Source organism: Trematosphaeria pertusa (assembly GCF_010094035.1).
Source record: "Trematosphaeria pertusa strain CBS 122368 unplaced genomic scaffold BU26scaffold_5, whole genome shotgun sequence".
Classification (NCBI taxonomy): domain Eukaryota; kingdom Fungi; phylum Ascomycota; class Dothideomycetes; order Pleosporales; family Trematosphaeriaceae; genus Trematosphaeria; species Trematosphaeria pertusa.
This window is the reverse complement of record NW_022987216.1, coordinates 1544265-1569108: the sequence shown is the minus strand read 5'-3', so window position 1 is coordinate 1569108 and position 24844 is coordinate 1544265. Positions and strand designations below refer to the sequence as shown.

At 53.5% G+C, this 24844-nt stretch overlaps 10 protein-coding genes across 10 annotated transcripts; 7 read left to right on the top strand and 3 right to left on the bottom strand.

The window, feature by feature from the left end:
• Positions 1–133: 133 nt before the first annotated feature.
• BU26DRAFT_481590 (uncharacterized protein) lies at positions 134–1685 on the bottom strand. Its single transcript, XM_033825738.1, has 3 exons — positions 1608–1685; positions 843–1543; positions 134–790 (listed from the first exon to the last, which is right to left on the bottom strand). Exons 2-3 carry the CDS (start codon positions 1216–1218, stop codon positions 570–572), a joined length of 597 nt encoding a protein of 198 aa, XP_033686105.1. The 5' UTR covers positions 1219–1543; positions 1608–1685; the 3' UTR covers positions 134–569.
• A 115-nt stretch (positions 1686–1800) lies between these two features.
• Positions 1801–5636, top strand: BU26DRAFT_481588 (uncharacterized protein). Its single transcript, XM_033825737.1, has 2 exons — positions 1801–2031; positions 2083–5636. The coding sequence occupies exons 1-2, from the start codon at positions 1866–1868 to the stop codon at positions 5361–5363; spliced, it is 3447 nt and encodes a 1148-aa protein (XP_033686104.1). The 5' UTR covers positions 1801–1865; the 3' UTR covers positions 5364–5636.
• An 889-nt stretch (positions 5637–6525) lies between these two features.
• BU26DRAFT_563046 (uncharacterized protein) lies at positions 6526–6932 on the top strand (the record flags this gene model as incomplete). The annotated part of the gene is made up of 3 exons (XM_033833110.1): positions 6526–6664; positions 6728–6834; positions 6918–6932. 3 exons carry the CDS (start codon positions 6526–6528, stop codon positions 6930–6932), a joined length of 261 nt encoding a protein of 86 aa, XP_033686103.1.
• Positions 6933–12156: 5224 nt separating this feature from the next.
• Positions 12157–12911, top strand: BU26DRAFT_563045 (uncharacterized protein; the record flags this gene model as incomplete). Its single annotated transcript, XM_033833109.1, has 2 exons — positions 12157–12216; positions 12270–12911. The coding sequence occupies 2 exons, from the start codon at positions 12157–12159 to the stop codon at positions 12909–12911; spliced, it is 702 nt and encodes a 233-aa protein (XP_033686102.1).
• A 234-nt stretch (positions 12912–13145) lies between these two features.
• On the top strand, positions 13146–14172 carry BU26DRAFT_563044 (uncharacterized protein; the record flags this gene model as incomplete). The annotated part of the gene is made up of 2 exons (XM_033833108.1): positions 13146–13177; positions 13233–14172. 2 exons carry the CDS (start codon positions 13146–13148, stop codon positions 14170–14172), a joined length of 972 nt encoding a protein of 323 aa, XP_033686101.1.
• Positions 14173–14317: 145 nt separating this feature from the next.
• BU26DRAFT_517825 (uncharacterized protein) lies at positions 14318–15635 on the top strand. Its single transcript, XM_033828672.1, has 2 exons — positions 14318–15161; positions 15210–15635. Exons 1-2 carry the CDS (start codon positions 14516–14518, stop codon positions 15392–15394), a joined length of 831 nt encoding a protein of 276 aa, XP_033686100.1. The 5' UTR covers positions 14318–14515; the 3' UTR covers positions 15395–15635.
• BU26DRAFT_276189 (uncharacterized protein) lies at positions 15305–16191 on the top strand. Its single transcript, XM_033821453.1, has one exon. It carries the CDS (start codon positions 15411–15413, stop codon positions 15861–15863), a length of 453 nt encoding a protein of 150 aa, XP_033686099.1. The 5' UTR covers positions 15305–15410; the 3' UTR covers positions 15864–16191.
• A 2538-nt stretch (positions 16192–18729) lies between these two features.
• BU26DRAFT_530081 (uncharacterized protein) lies at positions 18730–20157 on the bottom strand (the record flags this gene model as incomplete). Its single annotated transcript, XM_033830938.1, has 2 exons — positions 18730–18744; positions 19204–20157. The coding sequence occupies 2 exons, from the start codon at positions 20155–20157 to the stop codon at positions 18730–18732; spliced, it is 969 nt and encodes a 322-aa protein (XP_033686098.1).
• A 472-nt stretch (positions 20158–20629) lies between these two features.
• BU26DRAFT_517821 (uncharacterized protein) lies at positions 20630–21534 on the bottom strand. Its single transcript, XM_033828671.1, has one exon. It carries the CDS (start codon positions 21470–21472, stop codon positions 20714–20716), a length of 759 nt encoding a protein of 252 aa, XP_033686097.1. The 5' UTR covers positions 21473–21534; the 3' UTR covers positions 20630–20713.
• Positions 21535–22072: 538 nt separating this feature from the next.
• BU26DRAFT_603570 (uncharacterized protein) lies at positions 22073–24568 on the top strand (the record flags this gene model as incomplete). Its single annotated transcript, XM_033835440.1, has 1 exon — positions 22073–24568. The coding sequence occupies exon 1, from the start codon at positions 22079–22081 to the stop codon at positions 24566–24568; it is 2490 nt and encodes an 829-aa protein (XP_033686096.1). The 5' UTR covers positions 22073–22078.
• Between the last annotated feature and the right edge of the window lie 276 nt (positions 24569–24844).

Genomic DNA, 24844 nt, shown 5'->3' with positions numbered 1-24844 from the left:
GTGGAGAATGTGCCGTATATAACTTGTCGAGGTACCAGCTAGGAACCTGGCTCTGTAACAGAACACACTTTTTCATTAATAAGACGTGCCTAACCGAATCTGGAAGAGCTACAGGCTTAAGTAGCCCTGGAGCCCCAACACTTTAATTATTTAAGATACTTGAATATAATGTTGTTCCGTTGCACGTGGATGCACGTTAGTGAGATCCTATTCTTTTGCGTGGGACTATGCAGCTATGCCGTAATGTAATGGACGCAATCTACCCTGCCAATGCAATCTTATCGTGCAGTCCTAACCCCAAGGGAACTGAGCCCGACCACGATATTCCTGATGCCTTCGTGGTATCATTGGACACCCGCTTTCCAATCGCCGTCGGCGGGCAAACCGCCAGACGCCAGCCCGGTGCCTTTTAGACCTCCTCAAACCACTCGGGGTCTCCCCACTTACGCACCGGCTTCCACGGTCGCGGCTTCCGGAGGAAAGGCTTCTGTTCGGCCAATACCACTTAGCACATACTCCAACACATGCATTGAACAAAGTCCAGAGAAATCCACATAAATCCATTGTGCTCATGACGTTACCTTTGGGGCTGCGGCAGCGACCGTGCTCTTCTTCCGCGGCTGCGTGGCTAGTCCTTTCTTGAGGAGGAGCGGGATGATGTCCGTGGCTTTGGAGCGGTTGATGAACTTTCGGCAGACGGGGCATTGCGAGCGCTTGGGTTCGCCGGGGCCGGAGCGGTTCTCGCCTGCGATGAGGGCTTCCATAAGGCACGTGTGACAGAACAGGTGGCCTGGCACTACGTTAGCTCGGACTGACTTTGTGAAGAGTGTATGGAGGCTTACCACAAGCGGTAGCCGTAAGGTCCGTCGGCGTGTCCATGCAGATAACGCAGGTGAGCGAGTTGAAGTTGGTTGCCTTCTCCTCTTGCGTGCGCTGTGCTTTGACGGCCTCTTCTCTCTGCTTCTGGAGCACCTCTAGCACGGCCGCCTTGTCCTCTGAGAGATCGATCTCCTCGACTTTCGCCTCTGGCGTCTTGCTATTCCGCCGCAGCGCGGTGCCGTCATTCTGCTTCAGCCTTTTCGAAGAGGGCCCTGGCGAAGGGCTTTCTCGCTTCATGCGCCGTTGCCCGACGGGATCCGGTGGCGAGTCGCTCGTCAGGTCGACGTAACCGTTCGACAGGCGGCCGGGCAGCTCGCCACGCTGGCGGGTGGATGGCATGGTGTTTACCGGTATGGAGACAACTGGTGAGCGCGGCCTTCGTCTGGCAGGAGGGCTGGGAGGAGGGTAACTAAACGGGCTTAGTCCGGGCGCAAGCGGGTTGAGGATGCTGTCGAGGGAGCACGGCGGAGGTGAAGGCGAGGCGCGAAAGGCCTCTTCGAAGTACGAGTTAGCGCTCAGGTAGGGAGAACTCTGCTGTGAAGCCGGGACCGAGTGCAAAATGGTGTCGAAGTTGTAGTGCGAGTGAGGCCGGGAGCTGTCTGGGCGTGGTGGGAGGTGATCTGTGTATGCTGTGAGAGCGGGGAGAGGGTGTGGGAAGTCGCCGCTGCGAGCATTTGGATTAGATGCCGACATGGTGGCGAAGACGGCGGGCTTGGAGAGGGACGGACTGGAGATTGAGCCCCTCGCGAGGGCTGGATGAGTCTGGCAGGTGAGGCTCGGCCGCCTCCCGGAGCGATCGTCGTCGGGTGGTGGCACAAGACGTCCATGCACGCTGCAGGCCGATTATCAGCCCTATCGCGCGCCAAGATTTCGCGAAGCTGATGCGGAGGGCAGCTCTGATGAGCGCCATCACCACCGTCTGCAGCCCCCGCCACTACACCCCCCATCAGACGGAATGAAGTGACGCGTAGCCACTTCACGCGACTATGCGCTGCAGCTCCCACCGAGTGCTTACTGCGAATTTTGTTACGAGAGCGCGACTCCCTGTAGCTGCGAATTCCCCTGTCTGGCGCGCATCGCGAAGATGGCTCGCCACAGTCCGGCCGACAGAGCGAGAGGCAGGTAGCAGTGCGAGGCATAGGAGCTTGTCTGGTATGCGATAGCGGAGGTGCCCAATTTCGTGCGACTACTAAAACTTTACAGTGCCATCCGAAGCCCGATTCAACGAGATAGGGGTGCAGCAGCTCTCCAGCCATGTCCACTCGCAGGTCTTCCCCGGCGCAAGCACCGCAGCCCCTCCCGAACTCGTCGCCCTCTCCAAAGACCACCTCACGCGCCATGACCTGCTGGGCAAAAACCAGGACTCGACTCCGCCAGTCGGGTTCGACCTCCCTACCCTACAAGGCTCGACACTAGATGAACACTTCTACAAGCTGGGCATGGCTGCGGCGGAACCGTATCTGAGTATGGCGAAGAAGCTGGCGTGGGCGAACCCTCCTCCGAAACCTCGAAAATGGGTACAGCAGAGCGGCTGGACAAAGTACAACAGCGATGGCACGACCGAGGCTGTGGAGGCGCCGGATGAGGAGATGCTGATCTTTGATACAGAGGTCATGTGGAAAGAGACGTCATTTGCATGCATGGCATGCGCCGTCAGTCCCACAGCGTGGTACGCTTGGATATCGCCTTGGCTGCTCGGAGAGTCAAAGTCAGATCGACACCTTATACCCCTCGGCGACCCTTCAAAACCCCGCGTGGTCGTTGGTCACAACATAGGATACGATAGGGCGCGAATAGCGGAAGAGTATGATATCCGGCAATCGAAAAATTCCTTCATCGACACCATGTCCTTGCACGTCGCATCGAACGGAATGTGCTCCCGACAGCGACCATCCTGGATGAAGCATAAGAAGAGTAGGGAGTTGCGGGAAAAGATAGCAACCGCGGAAGAGAACGCTGATCTGTCGCACTTGCTGGACTCTGGCGCAATACCCGATGAAGAGGAGGAGCTGTGGATAAACCGAAGCGCCATCAATTCATTGCGGGACGTTGCGAAGTTCCACTGCAACATCACCATCGATAAGGCTCGGCGGGAGTACTTTGGCGAACTGGATCGAGCCCGAATCGTTGAGAGACTAGACGAGCTGATCGATTACTGCGCGGCCGACGTCGAAATCACCCATCGCGTCTATCAGAAGGTATTTCCTCTGTTTCTGGAAACATGTCCTCATCCCGTCAGCTTTGCTGCGCTTCGCTTTCTGGCTGCAGAGATACTCCCAGTGAATGAGACTTGGGATGCATACATCCACAACGCAGAGGCGACCTATCACAAGCTTGACGATGCCGTCAGGGAACGACTGGTCAACCTGGCCGAAAGGGCGTTAGAAGCTAAAGATAAGCCTGAGGTGTACCAGAACGACCCTTGGCTTAGCCAGCTGGACTGGTCAGGCCAGGAAATCAGAATGGTGAAAGGAAAGAAGAAGGACGATCCACCGAGGCCGGCCGCGCGACAGAAGAAACCGGGTATGCCGAAGTGGTACAAAGACTTGTTTGCCAAAAGTGACGCCCCGATCAGTCTAACCGTCCGCACTCGGATAGCTCCCATTCTGCTGAAGCTATGCTGGGATGGGAATCCGTTGGTCTGGTCAGACAAGTATGGGTGGACGTACCAAGTGCCCATGGAAGAGGTCTTCATGTACAACGAAAGAGGTTTGAAGGAACTTGATATGTCAGAAGAGGAGAATCTGAAGTTGCGCGACGATACCCGGCACCGCTATTACAAGATACCCCACAAGGACGGCCCGCTCGCACGGTGCGCAAATCCGCTGGCGAAGGGCTACCTTCAGTACTTTGAGAAGGGCAAGCTCACATCGGAGTATGAGTACGCAAAGGAGGCACTCGAGATGAACGCATCTTGTTCCTACTGGATAAGCGCAAGAGACAGGATCATGTCGCAGATGGTAGTGTACAACAAGGAGGTGCCAAATGCGCCGAAGCTTGCCTCTGCATCCGGAAAAGGCAGGGTGAAGAAAGTGGGCTTCATCCTTCCGCAAGTCATTCCTATGGGCACCATCACTCGACGCGCCGTCGAGAATACATGGCTCACGGCGAGCAACGCGAAAGCCAACCGCGTGGGATCGGAACTCAAGTCCATGGTCCGGGCGCCGGAAGGATATTGCTTTGTAGGCGCCGACGTCGACTCTCAAGAGCTGTGGATAGCCAGTCTGATCGGTGATGCGACATTCAAGCTGCACGGCGGTAATGCCGTTGGCTTCATGACGCTTGAGGGCACGAAGGCAGCAGGCACGGACCTACACTCCCGCACCGCAGGCATTCTGGGCATCTCAAGAAACGATGCCAAGGTGTTCAACTACGGGCGGATCTATGGCGCAGGCCTGAAGTTCGCAGCAACGCTTCTACGGCAGTTCAATCCCACGTTGACAGATGCGCAAACTACAAAGACGGCGAACGACCTGTACCTGAATACGAAGGGCAAGAAGACGACTAGGAAGCAGCTGCACGAACGACCGTTTTGGAGGGGCGGCACGGAGTCCTTTGTTTTCAACAAGCTCGAGGACTTCGCCGAGCAGGAACGGCCGCGGACGCCCGTGCTAGGGGCTGGCATCACTGAAGCGCTCATGCGTCGCTATCTGACTAAGGGCGGCTTCATGACGTCACGCATCAACTGGGCCATTCAGTCTTCGGGAGTCGACTACCTCCATCTTCTAATCGTCGGCATGGACTACGTCACTCGACGATTCAATATCGACGCTCGTCTCGCAATCACGGTGCACGATGAGATTCGATATCTGGTGAAGGAGGAAGACAAGTACCGGGCGGCAATGGCGCTCCAAGTCGCCAATGTCTGGGTGCGCGCCATGTTCTCACAGCAGATGGGCATCAACGAGCTGCCCCAGTCTTGCGCATACTTCTCCGCTGTCGACATCGACCATGTGTTGAGGAAAGAGGTGGACATGGACTGTGTGACGCCTAGCCACAAAGAGAAGATTCGGCATGGGGAGAGCCTGGACATTGCTGCACTCCTCGACAAGGGTGACGCGGCACGACTAGATTCCTCCATTGTCCCGAGAGATGCTCCCGCTATCGATAAATACGCCAACTCCTACGAGCCTCGTGTGCCCGTCATGGCGGCGTTGGACGGCACCGACTCCACCTCGATCGCGTCTCTGGCATACCTGAGAGCACAGATCACGGGCGACGATAAGGAGCTCCGTGAAATCACGAAGACGATCCGTGCTCCTGTGCCTCGAACTCCGCGAACAAGGAGCAGAGGGTCGAAATCGTGCGCCGAAGACGAGGAAGCGGAGCGCAGCATGCACCACTACCAGCAGATGGCGCATCTGCTACCGGTCGAGGAAGTATGGCAGGCTAACAAATTCACAAAGAACTGGGGCCACACGAAGCCGGGTACGTGGCATCACATGCACCCGCGAAGTACGCCGCATAGACCTGTGCGCGTATAGGAGGCTCGTCGGAGTAATTGTTGCGCAGCGTCGCCGTTTGGCATGGCATTTGTATATATGTTGTATGGGATATTGTAACGGCCGTAGTCTAGCTTATTATACATACTCTTGGAGATCTGGATACTAATTAATCTACCGGACGGGCGCAGGCGCGGCGCCTTGGTTGCATATACGGCGGAGCTTGGAGGAAGCGGCGCCGGCAAGATGGAAAAATGGCGGATAGATCGCAAACCTTCCTTGCACTTCTCGTATCTAGTCTATTATAAAATCAGTAATCCCCATCCTTTCCAACGCGAAATTTTTTCTTTTTCTATGATGTGTACATGTCCCACGTTTCTCGCGTTGCGTTGAGCAGAAGATCAGCAAAAGTCCAGGCGACTGTGGACTGATCTCGAACACTCATTCCAGGTTCCAAGGTTCATTCAATCAGCAAAGCACGCCAGTCCAGAGCCGCATGTCGATCACGTCAGGGTCTCGCGGATGCCGAAGTTGTGCCTGCAGCAGATGTCGGTTGCCGGGATGCCGGTGACTCGCCATGCGTCCTTCCCTTTCACTTTCTACGCCAGGCCAACTCGTCGTTGAGTGAATGCTACAGCAGTCTCTTCTGTCAGAGCAATTCTCCGCAAAACGTGAATTACACTCCGTACACGGGACCCCGTTTACCCCAGAGAGTTACGTGCGCGTGCGCGTGGGGTGTCGAGGGTCGGGAATACGGGGCAGGGATGTTTGTTTTCGGCCCTTGGCGCACCCCTGTCCTCTGTCGCGGGAATCTCACCGCTTCGCCGCAGACCAGCATGGCGCGAAAATTGTGCACGGCTTGTGCTGAGCCTCCTTTTCTTTTTTGAGCTGTGCGACAAGACACGACCCTCGGACAGGCCTGCTCTCCTTCATAAAGCGCGCACGTTCGCTCTTGACCTCGCTTCCCCGCATTCTTTCACTCCGCTCTCTGCTCTACTTACGACTTTCACTGCTGCGATTGACTGCTATTGTTTGCGAAAGGGCCAGACAGGAAAGCGCAAACTAGCTCTGCAACGGGATACGTGTCGGAAGCCCCTACCCTACAGCTTATAAACAAGCCTCTCCCGCGGCCTTCGAGTCACCGCGACAGAACACACACTTTACACATACACGCCTCAAGTCATATACCACACCAACAAGCGCAATGGCTCCCCGCTTCGTCCTCCCCAAGCGCCTCCCCATAACCGCCAACTTCAGGCCCGCCGCCTACCGCTTCAACTCGAGCAGCAGCTCCAGCAGGGCTGCGCGGGTCATTGAGATGGCCGCGCAGGCGGAGAAGCCTAGTGCGTACATACCGCGCTGCGGCGTTGTGGATTCGTGAGCTTAGATGGCTGATTGGCTTGCAGGCGCGATGGAGACCGCTGTCCCTGCTATGTGGGCAATCTGCGGTGGTTTGATCTACGCGGCTTGGAACCGCATCGATGAGAAGAGCGGGCAGGAGAACGTTGATAAGGTTCGTATTCCTCCCCGTCTTCTTCGTGCACCGTCTACACACGCACACATCGAGAAGGTGTAGTGGCTAACAAGGCAATGCAGCTCCTCATCGTCTAGTCCTCTTCTCTCTTCACTTCGATCATCAATCATCCCGCCTGTCCCTTCCGAGCATCTAAAGCGGCATTTTCGATTCGATTCGAGGCGGATTAGATACTGCATAGCATGCGTGAGAGTGGGATAGATTGCGATGTTTGCATTTGCATTACTTGCATGCGTTTAGCTTGCGGATAGACAAGACTTGCTTCCTCTTCTTCTTGTTTTGGGGTACGTTTGGGAAATGACATGGGCTCTTCGCGGCTCGGTCTCGGTAGGGTAATGCTCACGGTTCACCTTTAGGGGGTGGGGGGAGGGGCGGGAGTATGAAAGGCGTTTTGGTACGGTACGATACTCAACCTAGATCACTTAAGTCTTCATAGCTTTCCTTTTGTCATGTTCATTGTCGTTGTTAGCGGGCCGATTCGCTTGGTGATGTTCTTCATCATCATTCATTCCTCGTCTCTTCTTCCCAGTCAGTCATCATCGCACTACGAGTCACATGCCCCCATCCCATCCCATCCTTCCTTTCAGACTATAAATATCCCCGCTCCCCCCACCCCCTTCTACCTCTCTACACACCTCTTCTATTAGGAGCGCGACTAAAATCGTTTCACGCTCGCACCGATGTCCGGGCTCGTTTGGGGGTGCTCCGCCGTCCGCGCCACAACGATGCAACAAAACGCGTCCTCCTTCCTTGGAAGAGCGCATAAAAGTCCAACCATGCTACGCATATGCTGTTGGAACAAGGCCAGGCGGGGTCGGAAAGCTAAACTGCAATGGATCCATGTGCTGGTGCTGGTTCAGGTTTTGATCTGTGAAGGGGAATGCTTCGAACTTTTGAGAAAGAGCTGTCAATGTGCGTGCCTCGGGAGGGAAGGGGAAGGGATGTACGAGATATGTGTGAGGACCTCGTCTACTTTTTTCGGCTTCCCTACCTACCCTTCCGCGCGCGAGTATAAAAGGATGCTTTCTGCGCCCGTAGGCGTCTCTTCTCTACACTACACAACTTCCCTGCCTCCCCCGGGTTATTAAAAGTTGCCGAATGCGATTGCATGTCTTGCTCCCGGGAGCTCGGGGGTCAAATGGACTAAAAAGGACGTTCTGGAGACGATATGTGCGGATCCGCGGAGAGAAAGAGCACTTAAATGCATGAGACAGTCGAAGTATGTGGGCGGGCGAGCACCGCGGTCCTTGAACTCAGCTATGAGGGAGAGAGGTGCTTCTATTTAAGAGATGTCCAGGAAAACGAGCCGTGGGAGAGTGTTAGGATGGTGGCGAAGTGTCAGGGCGATTTTTCGTCTATGGCTCTATCTAGTTGGATTTGGAGGAATAAAAGTCTCCTCTCACCCATCCGCTCGATTTGTTCTTCGCGCCCATGCTGCTGCCTTTGCAGGCTCGGTAAAAGAGGGCTAAGAGGCATACATGTGCCTTTTGGCCGTCCTGCTGCCGGGGAGGATGCGGACGCAGACTAAAATAAGCTTAGCTCCTAGTCATGTTTCTGGATTCGAGCCGTGCTGGTACGTACGAGAAATCGCACCATGGATCAAGCGATGTGGCTGGAAGAGCACTACTCAAAAGAACCATCAAATTGGGCCATGTGCTGAGTGCGCTTCCACAGGAGCGGCTCTGGACCGGAAAAATCATGCTCGAAGCCAGGATACCCGCCAGGGAGGAGTGGTGCGAGTCGACGACGACGCTTACAGCATCCCGTCTCCAGCGCTCCTCGCGAATATAAAAGCGCACCCCAAACCCGCCAGTACAAGACTCTTCACAACTTCACGACGAACATCGTCTGACTAAAAGCAGCGAGGAAGCGTCGCATGCGCTGTTTCCCACCCTAGGACTCAGACGAACAAAAAACGCCGATTCGCTACAATCATGCGCTGTCTTGAGGGGAACACGGAAGACAACTCAGAATTTGGGGCATGCTGGCACGGGCCACGCTTCTCTAAAGATTACCTTTACGGGAAGGCATGTTTGAACTGCCCCTGGGTGAAAGGTTGGTGTGGATTACAAACAGAGAAAACAGTTCGCGAGTACGTGGTATGCTTGCTGCCTTCTGCTCGCCTTCTCCTCGCGGATATAAAAGCTCGGCCTCTCCTCTCAGCGGCAGACCTCACGATCACTTTACGAGCACCGCTGGACTAAACACAATGCTGGGACGGCACTATGTGTGCCCTTCTTTTGCTTCAAAGCACTACAAACACTTCCCACAATCTGGAGCCCGGAAAGTGAGGGACTATACGCAGTTGGAACCAACACGCGCGTAAAGATGCAAAGAATTCCCGACAGCAGGGGCGGAATCCCCATCCTCAGCTTTGCCACGTATAAAAGAAGTATTTCAAGGCCTTTCTTTCCTCCAGTCCCTTTACGCTTCCGCTCTTCTCCGGGGGTTCGAAAATCCTTCACCGAAAGACCTTGACCATGCCCACATGCGCTGTGCACTCTCCTGTGAAGACGCGGACGACATCCAGATAAAACTAGTGAGTTGCAAAGCCATGGGCCTTTGAGGACGCTCCATAATAGATCAAGTGCGGGCGCTGTTCGATGTCCCTGCATTTGGAAGGAGACCTACTCTGCTGCAAAACCGAGCGGGCAGCTGGCCATGTCTGTGTTTGTTCCTGGCGAGCGAGATGAATCGACGGTGGTAGAGAAAATACCACTCTCAACGAATGCTTCCTCTGCCTATACAATTCTCGGACGGCTATGAGGACACGGATGTGCTCTTTCTAAAAGACCTTATGCTCGCCTACATGGCTGCCTGCGCGCTGTAGAGAAACCTAAAACTGGCTGGCTGGCTGGCTGGCTGGTTGTATGCCTAACAAAGTTGCCATGCGTGAATGGCCGGGGCCAAGCTTCGATGTCTGAAGCCACCGCATACTGAATATGGTTGGGTCTGTGGCCTGGAGGAGCGAGTCGGAAAATCTCGATCTTCTAAATCCATGGGGATTTGTTATAGGCTTGTGGCTCGTGATATGCCGTTCCTCATTGCGACAGTGTTTGAAATCGTCGCCTAGTTTCGAAATGAGCGTTGGACGTGCGGGATCGCTTCTGCGACAGTTCCCTCTCGGGGAGTATAAAAGCACGACTCGTTCGCAGACTTTCTTCCTCTTCACAACCTCGAGCTGAGCCGGGCCTGACTAAAACATACCAGACCCCTATGCATGCTGCGTCTTCCAAAAAAAAAAAAAAAAAAAAAAAAAAAAAAAGATGAACTTGCGCGACCATGTGCTCTGCGCGCGAGGCGGACTGCGAAGAGATGAATTAAAAGATCGCGAGGTAGAGTTTCATGTTCTGGCTCAAACAGCAACAGCACTAGCAACATGGGGACGAAGGGGGATGTACGGGATTGTATCTCCTCCAGCTGCTCCTCTTGGGTATAAAAGCACGACTGTCCTTCTCACCTTTGGTATCTTTACGACCGCGCATTGAGTTGAGCTTGACTAAAATGGCTTGCGATATGAATAATGCTAGTGTTCGCTTCGGGGGTTTGAGTATGGACTAAAAGATCAAGCGATAGTCCGCAATGTGCTCTGCGGGAAGGAGGGCTGGGAAGAGATGCAGTACTGAGCAAATCGAGTTAGGGGTTCCGACAAAACGGGGCCACCCATTCCAACATGGAGTAGGCAGCGGAATTTCAGAAGCTTTTCTTCAACCCATTCGTTGGAGAGGATATGAAAGCCCACTTCCCTACACTTCTCTCCCCCTCTTCACTCTCATTCCTTGTGCTGGGATATACCAAAAAAAAAAAAAAGTACCTGTGAGATGCCATAGTGCACTAAACACTCAGCCCTTCGTTGATATGAAAGCCTGCCGCTCGGGGGAGCGCCATAACTACAAATCAGCAGCCGTTCACATCGGAAGCCCGAAAGGGCGCGCAGTGAAGTCGTGTGGCTACCAAAACCGCCAAACGCAGAAGCCGATGGATACCAAAACGGATGGATAGTCTTCAGGCAGTCCCCAGGGGGTGTTTTCTTCCTCCAGTGAGAATCCCGAGTGGAACGGCATCCTGAGCCATGAGCGTCTGCACAGTCCGCTCTCTCGTATGGTATAAAGGCCCACTTGCTCTCCCAATTCTCGATCCGTCTTCGCGTGCTTTTGTTTAAAAACAAGTGCTTCAAAGACGAATGGTTCTGTAGGACATCAAAGTATGCCTAGTGCGACATGTATAGGACGAGCGGGAGGAAGTTGAGGCAAATGCGCATGCCAAATGCATAGCAGCATCCTCCACCGGCACTTATCTGTCAAGGGCTCGAGGGTTAATTGCGATCTTATGTGAATCGGTGACAGCGTGGCGTCCTCAAAGGCGAAAAGATGTCTATCTATGTGACGAGCCTCCCTGCTTCCTTGAGGTATAAATACTCTACCGCTTTCCTTTCTTCTCCTTTACCGCTCTCTCCAACTCACCGCCGGAGTATCTAAAAAGCAAAACGAGGACAAATTCCATGAGCTGCCTGTCTTGGGGATACCGAACACTAAAAACGAGAAGAACGGTCCCCATGTGTTTGGGATATCCCAGCTGGTCGAATGTAGAGCAGCGCGTGAACATGGCCATATGACGTTCGGAAGTGCCTATGGCCCATATAGCAATGAGAAGCGTTAGTAATCCAGCCTCTCGACATTTGAAGCGCGTCTTCGCTTGGGGCGGGTGCTCCTCCGGTATAAATTGTCCTCATTTCTTCGGCTTTCTGACTCCACAAATTTCTTGCTCTTCTGTGTGGCCCTTTCAACGCACTATCACCATTATGGTATGCGTGGCCCGAGCCTCGGGCTTTGGAAGCCAAAATGGATCTTATCGTCAACCTATGCCCTGCGCTTTCGGGGAAGCTGATCTGAATGAGACATTTGGACAGCCCTCGGACGCTTATACGGCAGTCTGAAAAGGAGAGGCTTCTCGTTGATGTGGCGTGCTGCTTTCTGGCGTCCGTCACGAGGTGTACTACTCACTTTGTACTCGCAATGACTTCAGCGTCTAAATCGCTCTACGCAGTAGCTAATGCCCCGAGAGAACGAGGCACTTTCATGCGGTGAGGGTCTTGCTACGCATCGGATACGGGGTTTGAGATTAGTAGATTTGATGCTGCTGAGCAAGAAAAAGTCGTGATGTGTAGTAGCATGAAGTTCCGTTCGGAATTCGTGTTCCGACCTCGGAACCATTCCTCCGTGCAGACGAACCGCATTTCGTCAACGTCGTGAACGATTGCTTCTTCATCATTGTCCAGAGATACTGGAAGAAATCGATAGAATGGCACCCATAATCACAACGGCACGAATTGTTTGCAAAAGCAAGGAGGCAAGAGTCACGGTTTGTGCCTTCTCCCTCTTTTCCCACCCCAGCACTGACGCTCCACATCCCAGGTCACTGAAGCCTTCCACAAGATCATCCAATTCACGCAACCACATGAGCCGGAAGTTCTTCGCTACATGGTCACTCTGCCCGTAGAAGACACCACCGGCACGGTTCTGTACATGATCGAAGAGTGCGCGCGCCGACCATTGTTGTCTGATCATAGGCCAGCTCACACGGAACAGATACGCATCTCCCGCCGCAAACGACGCCCACATACCACCGGCCCCGTGCAAGACCTCATCAAACTCTTCACAACCGGCGACGTCCTGGCGCAACCGCCCGAAGTCCACGTCTGCCCCATCATCGCCTCGCACAACTCTTCCCTAGTACCGCGCATATCTTCTAATCCCGCCATTGTCCTCGCGCATTTTGGATACGAAATGCAGACAAGGGAGAAAGCGCTTGAGGGGTCGAAAAGCATTGCGGAGGAGATGAAGAAGGAGAGTGGGACGAAGGGGTTTACTGTTGCGGACGACAAGGAGGCGAGTTGTGTGAGGACTATGGTGGTGTATGAGAGTTGGGAAGCGGCGGAGAGTGTGCATAAGGGGAAAGAGGCGAATATTGAGAGGGGTGGAACGAGTGGGCAGGGAGCGGTGAGGGTCAGGGCTGTCGATGGGTTCTTGGGGAGGGAGGAGAGGGGGAAATTGTGAAAGAGCTGACAGCAGCATATAATGCGAAGATTAAGTCTATAAATCCGAGGCCATATCGAATGTTTGAAATTGTGCACGGATATGTGTAGTCAATTCTGGGATCTTCTGCTTTCTCTTATTTGCCGCGTAGAGCAAGCAAGACATTCTGCGCCCTTGCCCTCAGGTATATATAAAAAGTCCCTGAACGGCACAGGTAGAGTGCATTTCCGATCTGCGCGAAAGTGCTTAGCTAAAATGCATCACTCCGTCACAGGCCCTGTGCCACGGTAAGTTGTATGAGTATCTCTGAAGGCCTTCATGAAACTAATACTACTTCTACAGAGCCAGTGGTCAGATTCTCCAACTCCAAGTACGACCCGACAACTCTCGCTCATACGCCTCCGCGCATACGATTTCCGTTGATACTGGCCTTCTGACCGCAACTTCCGTCTTCTTCCGTAATGCAGTGGGAGAAGCGCTGGCTTATCAAAATAACATTATCAATCTGGTCCATCCCGATCTCGATGCTGTGAAAGGGTACTTGAACTGGACGCAGGACCGCATTATCCATCAGAATCCTGCGCGAAAGTCGTCTCCGCCACGGAAAATCGCAAAGGGAGATGATGGCCAGAGTGTGGCGAAAGAGAAGCAGGAGAAAGAGGACTACCGGATGCTGGTCAATCTCTGGATCTTCGGGCAAAAGGTCCAGGATTGTCTCTTCAGGGACATTGTCATCTCGATGACGGAGAGTATGTTAACGATGCCGGATTCTTCACCCCAAGTATTCATTACCATCCTGGATCCTGCGCTCATCAAATCGGCTTGGGAGGGCACTGATACCCACTCAACGCTTCGCGCTTTCATCATCGACACCATCGCACGGTATGCTTCCAACGAGCAAGTCAAGCAATTTCTCCTCGCCGGTACTGGATATCTTCCAACCTTCCAAACGGACTTATGCACTCGTCTGGATCACTCTCTACCATCGCACCAACTCCCTTCCAACGTAAAGGCCTTGGCACCGATGCCCATTAGGATTCCTCTACCATATCCGCCGTACAGCCGCGAGATGATTGGACGGACGCTGGCAGACGAGGAAGTTGTAACAGGTCTCGTACCGACAATGGGAGAAAACAGAAAGGTGAGAGCGCCAGTGCAGACCATTGACGAGCTGGTCAGTGGAGAGCTGAGCGAGTTGGGGAGGTGGTGTGTCGAGAGGTGTGGCGGGGCGTGCGGGTATCATGAGCATCAAGACGGGGAGAGCTACTGGGCGACTTCATAGATCAGATATGAGACGTTGAATCTGATGATAGGAATGATGATGGAAATGCCTACCACGTGCTAGCGCGAAACCGCGTTGCAGCCATGACATCACCACTCGCGATCCTTCTCCATTCCACCGCTCCCTCCGAACTATTACCACAACCCGCTATTACAGACACACGTCAGAACAATGAAGTGGTCTCTGCAAAACACGTTCCAAGTCATCCGTCCCAGCAATACCAATTCCTAACTCACGCGACTTTATGCTTTACTCGGGGTGGACGCGTCCACTACGCACCGCATGCAGACACATTCCTCACATCACACGCCCAGCGCGCTGTTTCACGTCCAGCATACTAGCCATGAGCGCCGCAAGGCTCCAAAACACCCCCGAAGCTGGTCCAAACGCCTTTCCCGTTCGCCCATACCAGCCTTCCTCGTCACAGTGGCCGTACAACGACGCGAAGGACTTCAGCAGGCACGACGAGAACGACGACAACATCTTCTACCTCGAGCCGCGCTTTGTTGAGCATATTGACGAGGCTGCCATCGATCGATTGACCAGATACTATCAGTCCGTGCTCCCTTCGACAGGAAGGGTCCTGGATCTGTGCACGAGTTGGAAGTCTTTCTACCCAGGAGCCTGCGAAGATGCCGTCCGCAACGAAAAGCTCGACGTGTACGGCATAGGCCTCAATAAGGAAGAGATGGTTGCCAATCCGTTATTGTGCGATTTCCCGGAGAGGAGAATCCAACTCAACTTGAATCAGGAGCCGCAAGATATCAAAGCCGCCTGGTCGGACCGCGAGCCACCTAAATTTGACACCGTCACATGTGTCGTCAGTATCGATTACATAAGCCGTCCGCTCCAAGTACTACGCAGTATCCGGGAACGCACGAACGATGGTGGGAGCATACATTTGGTTGTCAGCAACCGCTGCTTCCCAACAAAGGTCGTCAAGCTCTGGCTGGAGTATGACGAGCAACAGAGGTTACAGCTGGTTGGTGGTCAGTTCATTTCGCATCTGCTTACGGAGAGAAGCTAACGACCAGTAGACTACCTCCACTTCTCGGGCTGGAAGGACGTCGAAATTGTCGATCTTTGTGCGCGAGACGCCGATGGGAAGCGGATTACCGATGATCACGGTACCTTTCTTTCGGGTATGAAGGTTTTGGGCTATACAATATCTGCACAGCACCTTGATCCGTTGTGGGTAGTGCGGGGGACGAAGCGAGAGTGAGGGCGCACAAGCAGCTATGGGGTCAGTCAAGCTCCCAACTCTAGCGAGGCGTCAATATCCGATGGGGGTGCGGTTCAATCCGTTGTATTCGTTGGGCTGGGGTATGCCCCGCATGAGCCGGATTTCCCTTTATGACTTCGTCGACGCCAGCGATACCCCGGCCGTACGCGCCTCCGTCAGCTTCTTCGGTAACCCGAACCAAATGAAAGGCGCTACGGCAACACCAATACCCCCATCAGCCCAGTCCAGCCCCTATTTTATCGCTTCGAAAAGTAGATTCTTTGCAACACAAACGAATGACGCCTGTCTTCTGCAGGTCTTCGCAAACACCGTCCTCATTAACGCTGAGCGATATCCTTGTCATCGTGCATCCACATGGGTCTTGCCTAACAACCGGTCGCGATTCCGCCTGCACTGTTTCCTGCCGGGTGTGAGTTTATGTCAACAACTATATTGTAATAGAACATAGAAAGCTTGGTTGCGGTAGGGGTACATAGCACCATATCGATAATCCGGCGGTCGTCGACGTTCCTGAAGCCCCGGAGTCCATCCTCGTTGTACGTGCAAAAAGGGTCATAAAGTCTGCCCGCATATGCAAAGCTCCCCTTCCTTCAATGTGCAGTACGGTTAATGGGATACATCACACCCTCTTCGCCACAGGAACATGCATGAGCGCAGTCCTAGTCCATACCGCCGTCGGAGGATGCGAACGCAACCGCATAAAGTGACATTGGTAACCCATGCCATCCGGATTTTCGTCCTGACGTAAGGACCTTGACAAAGGCACACCATGCGTGCTGCATATGGAGACGTTGCGGCCATCGTTGTGGAGGCAGTACCAGCCTCGATGCTCGATCGTCTATAGTGGGCGCAAGTCAGCATAGAAGGGAGGAAACAAGGAAAACAGGACGGGCCGGGATGTAGTAGCGCATCTGGAGAGAAACAACCGGCGTATTCGGGAATGCCAAAGAAAGCTCGATAAGGCTTCCAGTGCACGCCGGGCGCCTTGCGTAACTCTGCGTACCGGCGAAGTAAAACAACAACACCATAGGGCAGAAGGCCCCATTGGCCTCCTGCACGCCCACATATACCCCACTGCGACGTGAAGCAAGCCATGAACCCCCTTTCAATCCTGACGTTGTCCACACACAAATCCGGCTTTCCCGCCCGACATCGGCGTGAGCAAGAGACATGGCGACGGACCCGGATCGCCCAGAATCCGTCTCAGATAGCGGGGGCTTTCCAAAAAGTCCCCGACGTCCGGCGGAAGGTCGTGTGAATAGGAGCTATGCGTGCCAAGGAGAAATGTCCCGCTCGAACCACGCGAAACATGGAGCCAACCTAGTTGTAGGACAGGCTTCGGTGAGAAAGTTAGCGAACGCCCACTTGACGAAAATGTGATGGAGCAGATGAACGAAATAGAACCATGCAGAAGGTCGGTCAAGAAGTCGCCGCTGTTGTTCGAGAATGTTGAAATAAATAGGGTGATGCGCAGGGGCTCCAGATGCAGGTGCGAGTACGGCCTAGTTTTGTCGTAGTGCAATCCATTCTCCTCCTCACGTAAGAAGTACCCAGAATTTGAGAAGCTGGGAGCGAGTCCCCACATGATGAATCTCTGGAGAGATCAGGCCGAGATGTTGGACAGGCTTTCTCCTGGCTAGCTAATGGAGGTTGTAGATCAATATATTCGAATGTTCCTGAGGCGGCGCGAGATAGGTACGCTGAGGTAGAGTTCATTGCCCCATTGCGGAGGTAATGGCCGGTCGTAGCCCACAGTAAAGTGTTCTTCGATTCCGTCGTCCGGGAGTACCTGCCCAGTGCTGATTTCACGCAGGCTGACTTGATGCGTGCTAATGAAGATAACGCCAATATCCTGAAACCACCCTTGCTGGAATAGAACCTTGCCAACGGTTAGTCTCTAATTCATATGCGCTTCGGATATAGTTCGTATGGGCGGCGACGCCGCGTCTGGACCCGGGACGGTAAGTACGGAAGGTCAGTTCCTTCGGGTCGGGTCCAGTTTTTAGCCCGGACCCTGGTATCGTTCTTAGTGTATATGGCATGGGACTCTAACGGCGGCCACACCGGCGCGGGGGTGCAAAGTTTCGATGTGTGGCGAAACGAAGAGGCCCGGTCCCCATCGTAGTACCCACCAGTATTAGTGACTTGCGCTGGCGGGTTGAAAGAACAGTGAGAGCATCACCAAGCGAGATAGGGCCCGAGATCAGTGACGGCTTATGTGATGCCAGCGTATAGAAGCCAGGGAAAGAGAAGAGGCCATTTAGACAGAGCGCGCCGTGCATAATGCGGTACCGACATCTCCAACCGCGGGTGTACCCCGCCCGTCAAAAGCGTCCCTCCCACGGAGTGAAGCAGCTCAGTTAAAGGTCCCCAATACTATGGTCTCAGACCTATGTGCCCAACCCCATCGGGGGCGAAGGAATGGCCACAATACCGAAACAAGCCACCCAAGTTGTATATGTATCTTCAGCATCAGTATATCAGCAGAACGCCTTTACTGCGAAGGGTGTTCTCCCGTAAAGCCGGGGCAGTCACGTGCTTGGCGACTTGCTTATTGGTGCCAACATGCGAATGCTGGTGAAACCCCTCCGGCCCGGGGCCAAATGGATCCATCCGTGGAGTCTCCGTTCGATGGTGTGAGGCACACGTCGAAAGATGGGGTCTACAAAAGTACCGTGCAGACCCTCGTACCCGGATCGCCCGCGGAAGATCCATCCGTGTTGATGGCATTCCTTGAACACCACCTGTCAGCGAAATTGGAGCAAGATCTTGCAGGACGGATTCGAGTCTGATTATTGGTGCATTCTGACTAGAGGTATCTGACTGGCGGAATCTTAGCTGGTTGGGCGAACAGACAAAGAGGACGATCTGTGGCCTGGATATCCGATAAGACGGTGAATATCGACAGAACGGACCAGCCTAATGAAGCAGCAGGAGAACCTCGTCCAAGCCTTGCGCCAATCGTTGGACTTTTGGGCCCGTGGACGGAAAGCCCGCTTCGTAACATATCATCCTCCCAGCGACGGTTATGATGGTATGACATCGATTGGAGTCGGTGGAGAACCAGTCGGCCACTGATGCTGAACTGGAAAACCAACACTTGCATACAGACCTCCGACGACGCTAATTACGAGTCGGTAGGGACAAGCAGTCGGATTAGGATAAAGTCGATGGGTATCTGCTGTAGTTTGTAGCTTCTTCTCCAGCTGATATGTTACGCCCCCGTCTGTGACATGATATCGATATAGCGGATTGAGCGGATGGTGGGATGGATGACGAGATGGTTGAGGAAACGCCCGACGAGGATAACAGGCTCAAGTTCTTGGCTTCTTGTAGGAAATTGTTGGACGATATGTAGGATAGAAGGCGTTTGAGTGACCGGTGTTGCATAGGATTTCCGATGACCTGGTCATGAGGACATCCGTGCACAACTAGTGGCCAGTATGGGCTGGCATGGAGAGTAAAGTGGAATATCCCTTGGATGGAGTACTGCGGATCGGTTAGCTCCGGTGAGCAAGCATGGGCACGTTAATCGCACTGGGGGGCGGAGGAAACATTACGTACTTTCAAAGTATTTACTCCGGGGCTACAATTAGAACTTCGCTCCTGTCGCCAACTTGCAATGATGTCGAATATCTTGGATTCGCACAGCCATGGGTGAATGTGGACCGGGCCAGGAGAGCGCAACGACGCCCAGGAGCAATCGAATTTGCCAGAGAGTTACCATAGTGGCAGATGTGCTGCTACCAATATCCTGCCCTGGCAAAACGAGAACTTATGAAACTTACCTCATTCCACTTATGCTTGTTGACCATCAACTTGTCATCCTCCCCACCGTCATAGTCTCCAGACTCTGGATGCATGACTCCATGTAGCGACCCTTGACCCCCTGCCCCGTTCTCCCAGATAGCGTTCCCAGTTCCATAGGTAGCTCGCAATTCTTGAAGCTTCAATTGCAACCATTTGCCCTTAGGATCGCCGCTCTTGATGCGCTCGTCACACCAGGCATCCAGCTCCGGACATTCCCAGGAGTCGCCACGGAGACCCCAGGTGCGGGCCGTGGCCATGATGTCGTACACGATCGAGCGATCGCAGCCGGCTTCCATAACCGCAAAGCGTACAGTTGCCATGCCCGGGGCCTTGCCAAGACGTCGGTTGTGGTTGAAGAGCTCCACAACCTCCAGATTTCTCTCTAGTATAGCTTCCCTCTTGCCCTCGAGGGCCATCTTGCGCACATCTGAGTCTGCCCAGTCAACGGTCATGGACGTGGTCCAGAGCAGGAAGCGCAGGAACTGGATCTTCTCCTGCGTCCAAGGCCCGTGGAGTAGCTTGACTGGGATGCGACACTTGACGTACGTGAGGGCCGGTAGATGACTTCTGCTGAACACCATGTTGGTGGCATTCTCAAAGTCAGGAGGCCATTGGCCGTCAAAGCATCCCTCTTCCGGCGTCTTCCCGCACAGGCAGCCATTGCTCTCGTATGTTCTAACGAGGAACGCCTTAAAGTAGTCCCACGTCATCCATTTGGTTGCAAATATACGACTCTGATTGATAGATTGCTGTGCGCGGGAGTCGAGCGTTTGCGTGAGGTAGTGCGTGCAGACTTCGTGGTAGATATAGTCTTCCGAGAGCGTTGCCGCGATGTGATGGGACGCGGCGGTGAGCGCGAGGTTTGGGCCAGAGAGGAGGAAGATTGGCTGAATGAGCTCGGTAGGGAGACGCTCAATTGGCGACAAGGCCATTGTCGCGGTCGGGAGACGGACTGTGGCGCCAATGTTAGCGTTCTGGGTTGCGCTGTCGAGCAGCTTTTAGCCTGAGCTGAATGTTGAAGCCTAGAGCCGCGGCAGCTGCCTGGATTCCGACGCGCTTGAATTGCGCGTGAAAACGGGGGCAATACGATGCATTAGCGAATAGTTCTTCTAGCGGAGCTGCAATTGCAAAGGTTGACCGTCGCCTTCGTAACAAATGCGAGGAATGTGGAAGGATGGCTGACGATGCTGAAGGCTGCAGCTTCACCAGCGGTCCGTGCATTCTGCCCCGCGTTCGCGGTGATCACGGTTCAGAGACGATTCCAGGTTTTGGATTGTCAAAAAAGATACAGGTTCAAGTAGGAATCCCACTCAGTTCATGTGCCCAAGTAATATTGTTGTAGCTACACTTGTAGACAAGGGTGGTCGGTCTCGATCACGTGATGATGTTAACACTTTTCGAATTCCGGTATATTACAAACACGAACCCCGTTGGGAGTGCCGCCGCCGTAATAGAAAAGGATAGGACTAGCTGCATTAATCAGACACCTCACATAGTGTCTATATGAAACTCTACCCCAGTGGAGCTTCCATCGCCGCCCCAGTTTGTCACCAAAGTTTTTGCCTCCGGTCCTTGCCACCACCACCCCTTGTTCAAGAACCAACCAGAATGGCAACTTTTAACCAGACATTTCAGCGCTATATCCCATTCCTCGTTGTTGACCCATTCGAAGACCAGACGCCGAACGCGTAGAGGCTGAGAAAGATGAAATTCCCGCCGCATCCGATCATAATGATCGCCGTCTTGTGGAATCCGTGTTGGCTCAGTGACCAGTATGTTGGTCAGGTCGTACAGGAGTCCCTGCGGAGGGTCCACCCAACAGTTGTTGAGGAATCCTGCTTCATTCTCATAAAAGGTAATCGTGAGCCTGGAAAGCCGAAGACTAAACAATGGAGCAAGACACGTCTCCAGTCTCGTATGTACGGCCCGGCCATGGATAGGATCAGTCCTTCTAGAGTAGTACAAAGTGAGTGGTAGGCTGACGGTAATGCTGGCCAATTCTCGGAACCGAGACAGCATAGAAAGCTGTAGTCCTTCCGACTGGGCACGATGAGGCCATTGGCGCTGAATGCCCTCTAACAAGCCGCGCATAGACTTTACGGCTTCCTTTTCGTACTCGTCTTTTGTCTGCTTCGAGGCCAGGAGGAGGCCGCTGAACTGATCGATATGTGCGGTTACGGGGGTGCAGAGGCGGTAGATTTCATTGCGTAATTCGGCCGGTAACGAGATGCAGTAAGATTTGGACATGTCCGGCAGAGAGGAGATGGCTCACGCTGCTCCTGGGCGGGCTCTTCGAACTTTGTGTGTTGTTCTTTAGGTCGTCAGTGCTGCTGGCCCTTAGCGAACTGAGCGCAACAAAGGTGGGGACGAGCTGAGTAAGCAGCTAATCTCACAGGAACCCACCGATACCTTTCGAGGTTGCTTGCATCATTCCACAGCCGCCAGAAAAATTGCGACCATGACCGAACGTACTTGTGACAATTACTTCGGCGGAGGCTCAAAATCTTTTCAGTATTCTATAGGCTTTCTTCAATGAAGATACCTCCCGCACGGCTTGATTCATGAATTAACGTAAAGATTGCTTTCGCCCGGACACCCTGCGACAAGCACAACTGTATCACCATGAAAATAAGGCACCAGAAATTATGGAGCTGGAGGTGGGTATTGCAGTCTTTGTGGTGCCACTGCTACTCCGCGAGACTTTCACTCTCACTCTTACCCCGCCAGGGATATCCGCAATATCTAAACCCTCCTTCACTCCCTTATCAGAGATTGCTATCTGATCTCACATCTTCCAAAGACACCCTCCCTTCCTTCTATCTCCCAGTACCGTCTCTCCTATCGCTGCCAGCCATGGAGACTCGCAACAGTGCCCCGTGCTGTCATCACCTTTTGAGGCAGCCTATGGAGGGCAGTGAGCTAACTAGCGGAGGCATACTCGGCTCTTACGACTCTAACACATTCGTTTTCGATCCGCCTTGCGATTGTTCTCTCTGCCACACTCAGTTCTACAAAGTGGCGGAGCAACGTCTCGGTCGCTGGGCCTACACCAGTGTCCTCACTGACGAGGAAGCCAGAGAGATTCTAGCAGGCTATGTTACAGCCATTGAAGCGGATCGCCAATACTTAATTGCCGCCATCAAGAAACACGGAGACGAGATGCTGAGTCGATGGCGTAAGCGCACCCGGACCAAACGAGCCGCTCTTCTTCAACTCGCCGAACCCAATCTGCCCCACGACAAAGCTTTCATCGCTGATCTCGAGTTCGCCGGAGTCAATTGGAATGTCATCCGGCAGGAATACCGCAGGCGCCTTTTACTTTGTTCAGTGGATATTCACACGCTTGCTACGAACCCTTCGATGTTCATCGGTCTGCTACACCACCGGGCGAGTCGACTTCCGCAGGAATGGGTTCGTTTCGATAGCGACCAACTAGACAGCTCCTGGACGAGTGGTTTACTTGATGTGAATTACAACGCGAGTTGCGTATACATTCACGGACCGGGTTATGGCGGTCTTACCGAGTGGAACTCCGCGGCTGTGCATCAATGCTATATCATGGGATTCCCGCGAGGTCAACTAGCGCTTGAAGCACAAGCAATGCTTATGAGCTTCCTACGCCGAGCTGTTGAACATCTCTTAAACGGGGTTGAAGCGCATGGATTGGATTCCGCTGTCAAGTGGAATGAACTGGTGCAAGCGGGCCTGAGGAAGAGCGGTGACTCTGCGTCATGGTCCGTCTATATGAATCGGCCTTTCTCAGCGCCCCCCGTACTCGATGTAGATGCTTTGGTCTCGCAAGCCAAGGCAAGGGTAGACGCAACGGGCGACCACCTTTGGCTCCTTCAGACCGAACCTTCCTACATGAAGCGCTGCGTCGATATGATCCATCAGTTACAACCCACGCATTTTCTGTTCCCAAAAGAGACGATAAGGAGCGCACTCGGTACCTGGGAATTCCTTCTCGATATAGACAGACATTGGTTCTGGCGGGGCATTCTGGAAGAGTTCGAGCACATCCAAGGTATTTGCTCCCAATACAATTATTCTATTCGACCTGGGTTCCCTCTTGCGAAAGATGTCAATGCAACCCTCGGAGCTGTGGAGAAGCTTCTCTTAAATTGTCTCGACAGCAGCGCAAGGAGCCTTCAAATAATCCTCGCACGACGTCCAGGCTTCGAGCATCTCTACGATCTCAAGTATGCAGGAGACATATGCGCGAAACGACCGGCAATGATCAAGAGATCATACACACCCTTGATTCTATATAAGAAGGAGAGGCTTTGGTGGTGTCTCATGCAGCTCCTAGGCGACGTTGAATGCAGGGCTCGGTTCCACTACGCTACAGTCTTTGACATGCTCGAACGCCACTTGGAGTCTGCTTCTGCCGAGGAGCGTGGCCGACTAGATGGTCTCTTGTACGAACATCTCTCTGACCATGTCACGATCATTGAAATCCTGTGGGCTATCCGCATGCATTATCCGCGACCGGCTTTCCATGCTCACGACGCCGATGGATTCAAAAGCAGATTTGCTTCAAAATATGCAACCGCGAAGAAGCTTGACTGCATGTGTAGTGTTGGAAGGGTTCTGGATAAATTCCAGACGGTTCCTCCCCCAAGCGGTCCCAAGGATCGTGCATGGTTACAGGCATTCAATGCTATGCACCGCGCGTCGCAGGAAGTCTGGAGGGAAGTGTCGAAAGTCCATGAACTCTGGTTCAAGGACCGTGGTTTCGCAGAGAAGGAGATTCGTGCCTCCATGCAGGCTCTGTCGCACTGGAATAGCGCTGACTATGAATCTAGGCTTGAGGCTAGACGCAAGGAAGTGCTCTCCGAGATGGAGAAACGCAATGCCCATCCCCAACCTACCTTGGATCTCTTCCTACCGCTGCCCTCAACCGAAGATGACGCCGCTAAATTGCAGATTCGGTATGTCAAAGTAAAAGTCAAAACGCGCAGTGAGAAGCACACACCAGAGTCAATCGGTCAGACCCTTCACGCCACCGGACTCATCGAGACTGTTCCTACCGTTACAAAGATTACTCTCGCAAAGCGCGCTCTGGTTGTGCTCAGGAACATGTTCCCCTTGACAGCCGACGAGCGTCAAGTGACTGTGGAATGGGAGACCTTCGTTCTAGCAATGGAAGAGGCGGGCTTTGCTGCTAAAAACGGTGGCGGCTCTATCGTTGTCTTCGAGCAGAAAGACGGACCCGGCAAGATCATCTTCCACCGTCCGCACCCGGTGCCCAAGATCGACCCAGTCATGCTCCAGTCTATGGGACGCCGGATGAATAAGTGGTTCGGATGGACGCGCAATACGTTCGCGCTTGCCGGAAAGTGAATGCGCGAAGAGTATCGTTCGGCAGAGCACGAGCGCATCAGGAAGATGAGGTCTCGTATTCATTTCCCTCTCTGATTTTCGGTGGGATTTGGGCATTCCATGATGCTTTTAAATGACGGAGAAAAATCTGGGCTACGCGCTGTCCCGCTTTATCTATCTTGGTCACGGTTCGCAGGGAATACTCCCTACGATGTATACTAGCCTACTTCCCCGACATCACCCCTACAACTATCGCTTAGCTAATAGCCAATTGAAATACCTGCACACCATACCGGG

Bases quoted from the DNA above. Each gene is read 5' to 3' on its own strand.
- BU26DRAFT_481588 (XM_033825737.1), top strand. From the start codon at position 1,866: ATGCGCTGCAGCTCCCACCGAGTGCTTACTGCGAATTTTGTTACGAGA. The intron at 2,032-2,082 runs GTATGCGATAGC...AAAACTTTACAG, and splicing joins GAGGCATAGGAGCTTGTCTG to TGCCATCCGAAGCCCGATTC.
- BU26DRAFT_517821 (XM_033828671.1), bottom strand. From the start codon at position 21,472: ATGTCCAAATCTTACTGCATCTCGTTACCGGCCGAATTACGCAATGAA.
- BU26DRAFT_517825 (XM_033828672.1), top strand. From the start codon at position 14,516: ATGAGCGCCGCAAGGCTCCAAAACACCCCCGAAGCTGGTCCAAACGCC. The intron at 15,162-15,209 runs GTCAGTTCATTT...AACGACCAGTAG, and splicing joins GAGGTTACAGCTGGTTGGTG to ACTACCTCCACTTCTCGGGC.
- BU26DRAFT_276189 (XM_033821453.1), top strand. From the start codon at position 15,411: ATGGGGTCAGTCAAGCTCCCAACTCTAGCGAGGCGTCAATATCCGATG.
- BU26DRAFT_481590 (XM_033825738.1), bottom strand. From the start codon at position 1,218: ATGCCATCCACCCGCCAGCGTGGCGAGCTGCCCGGCCGCCTGTCGAAC. The intron at 791-842 runs GTAAGCCTCCAT...ACGTAGTGCCAG, and splicing joins CCTTACGGCTACCGCTTGTG to GCCACCTGTTCTGTCACACG.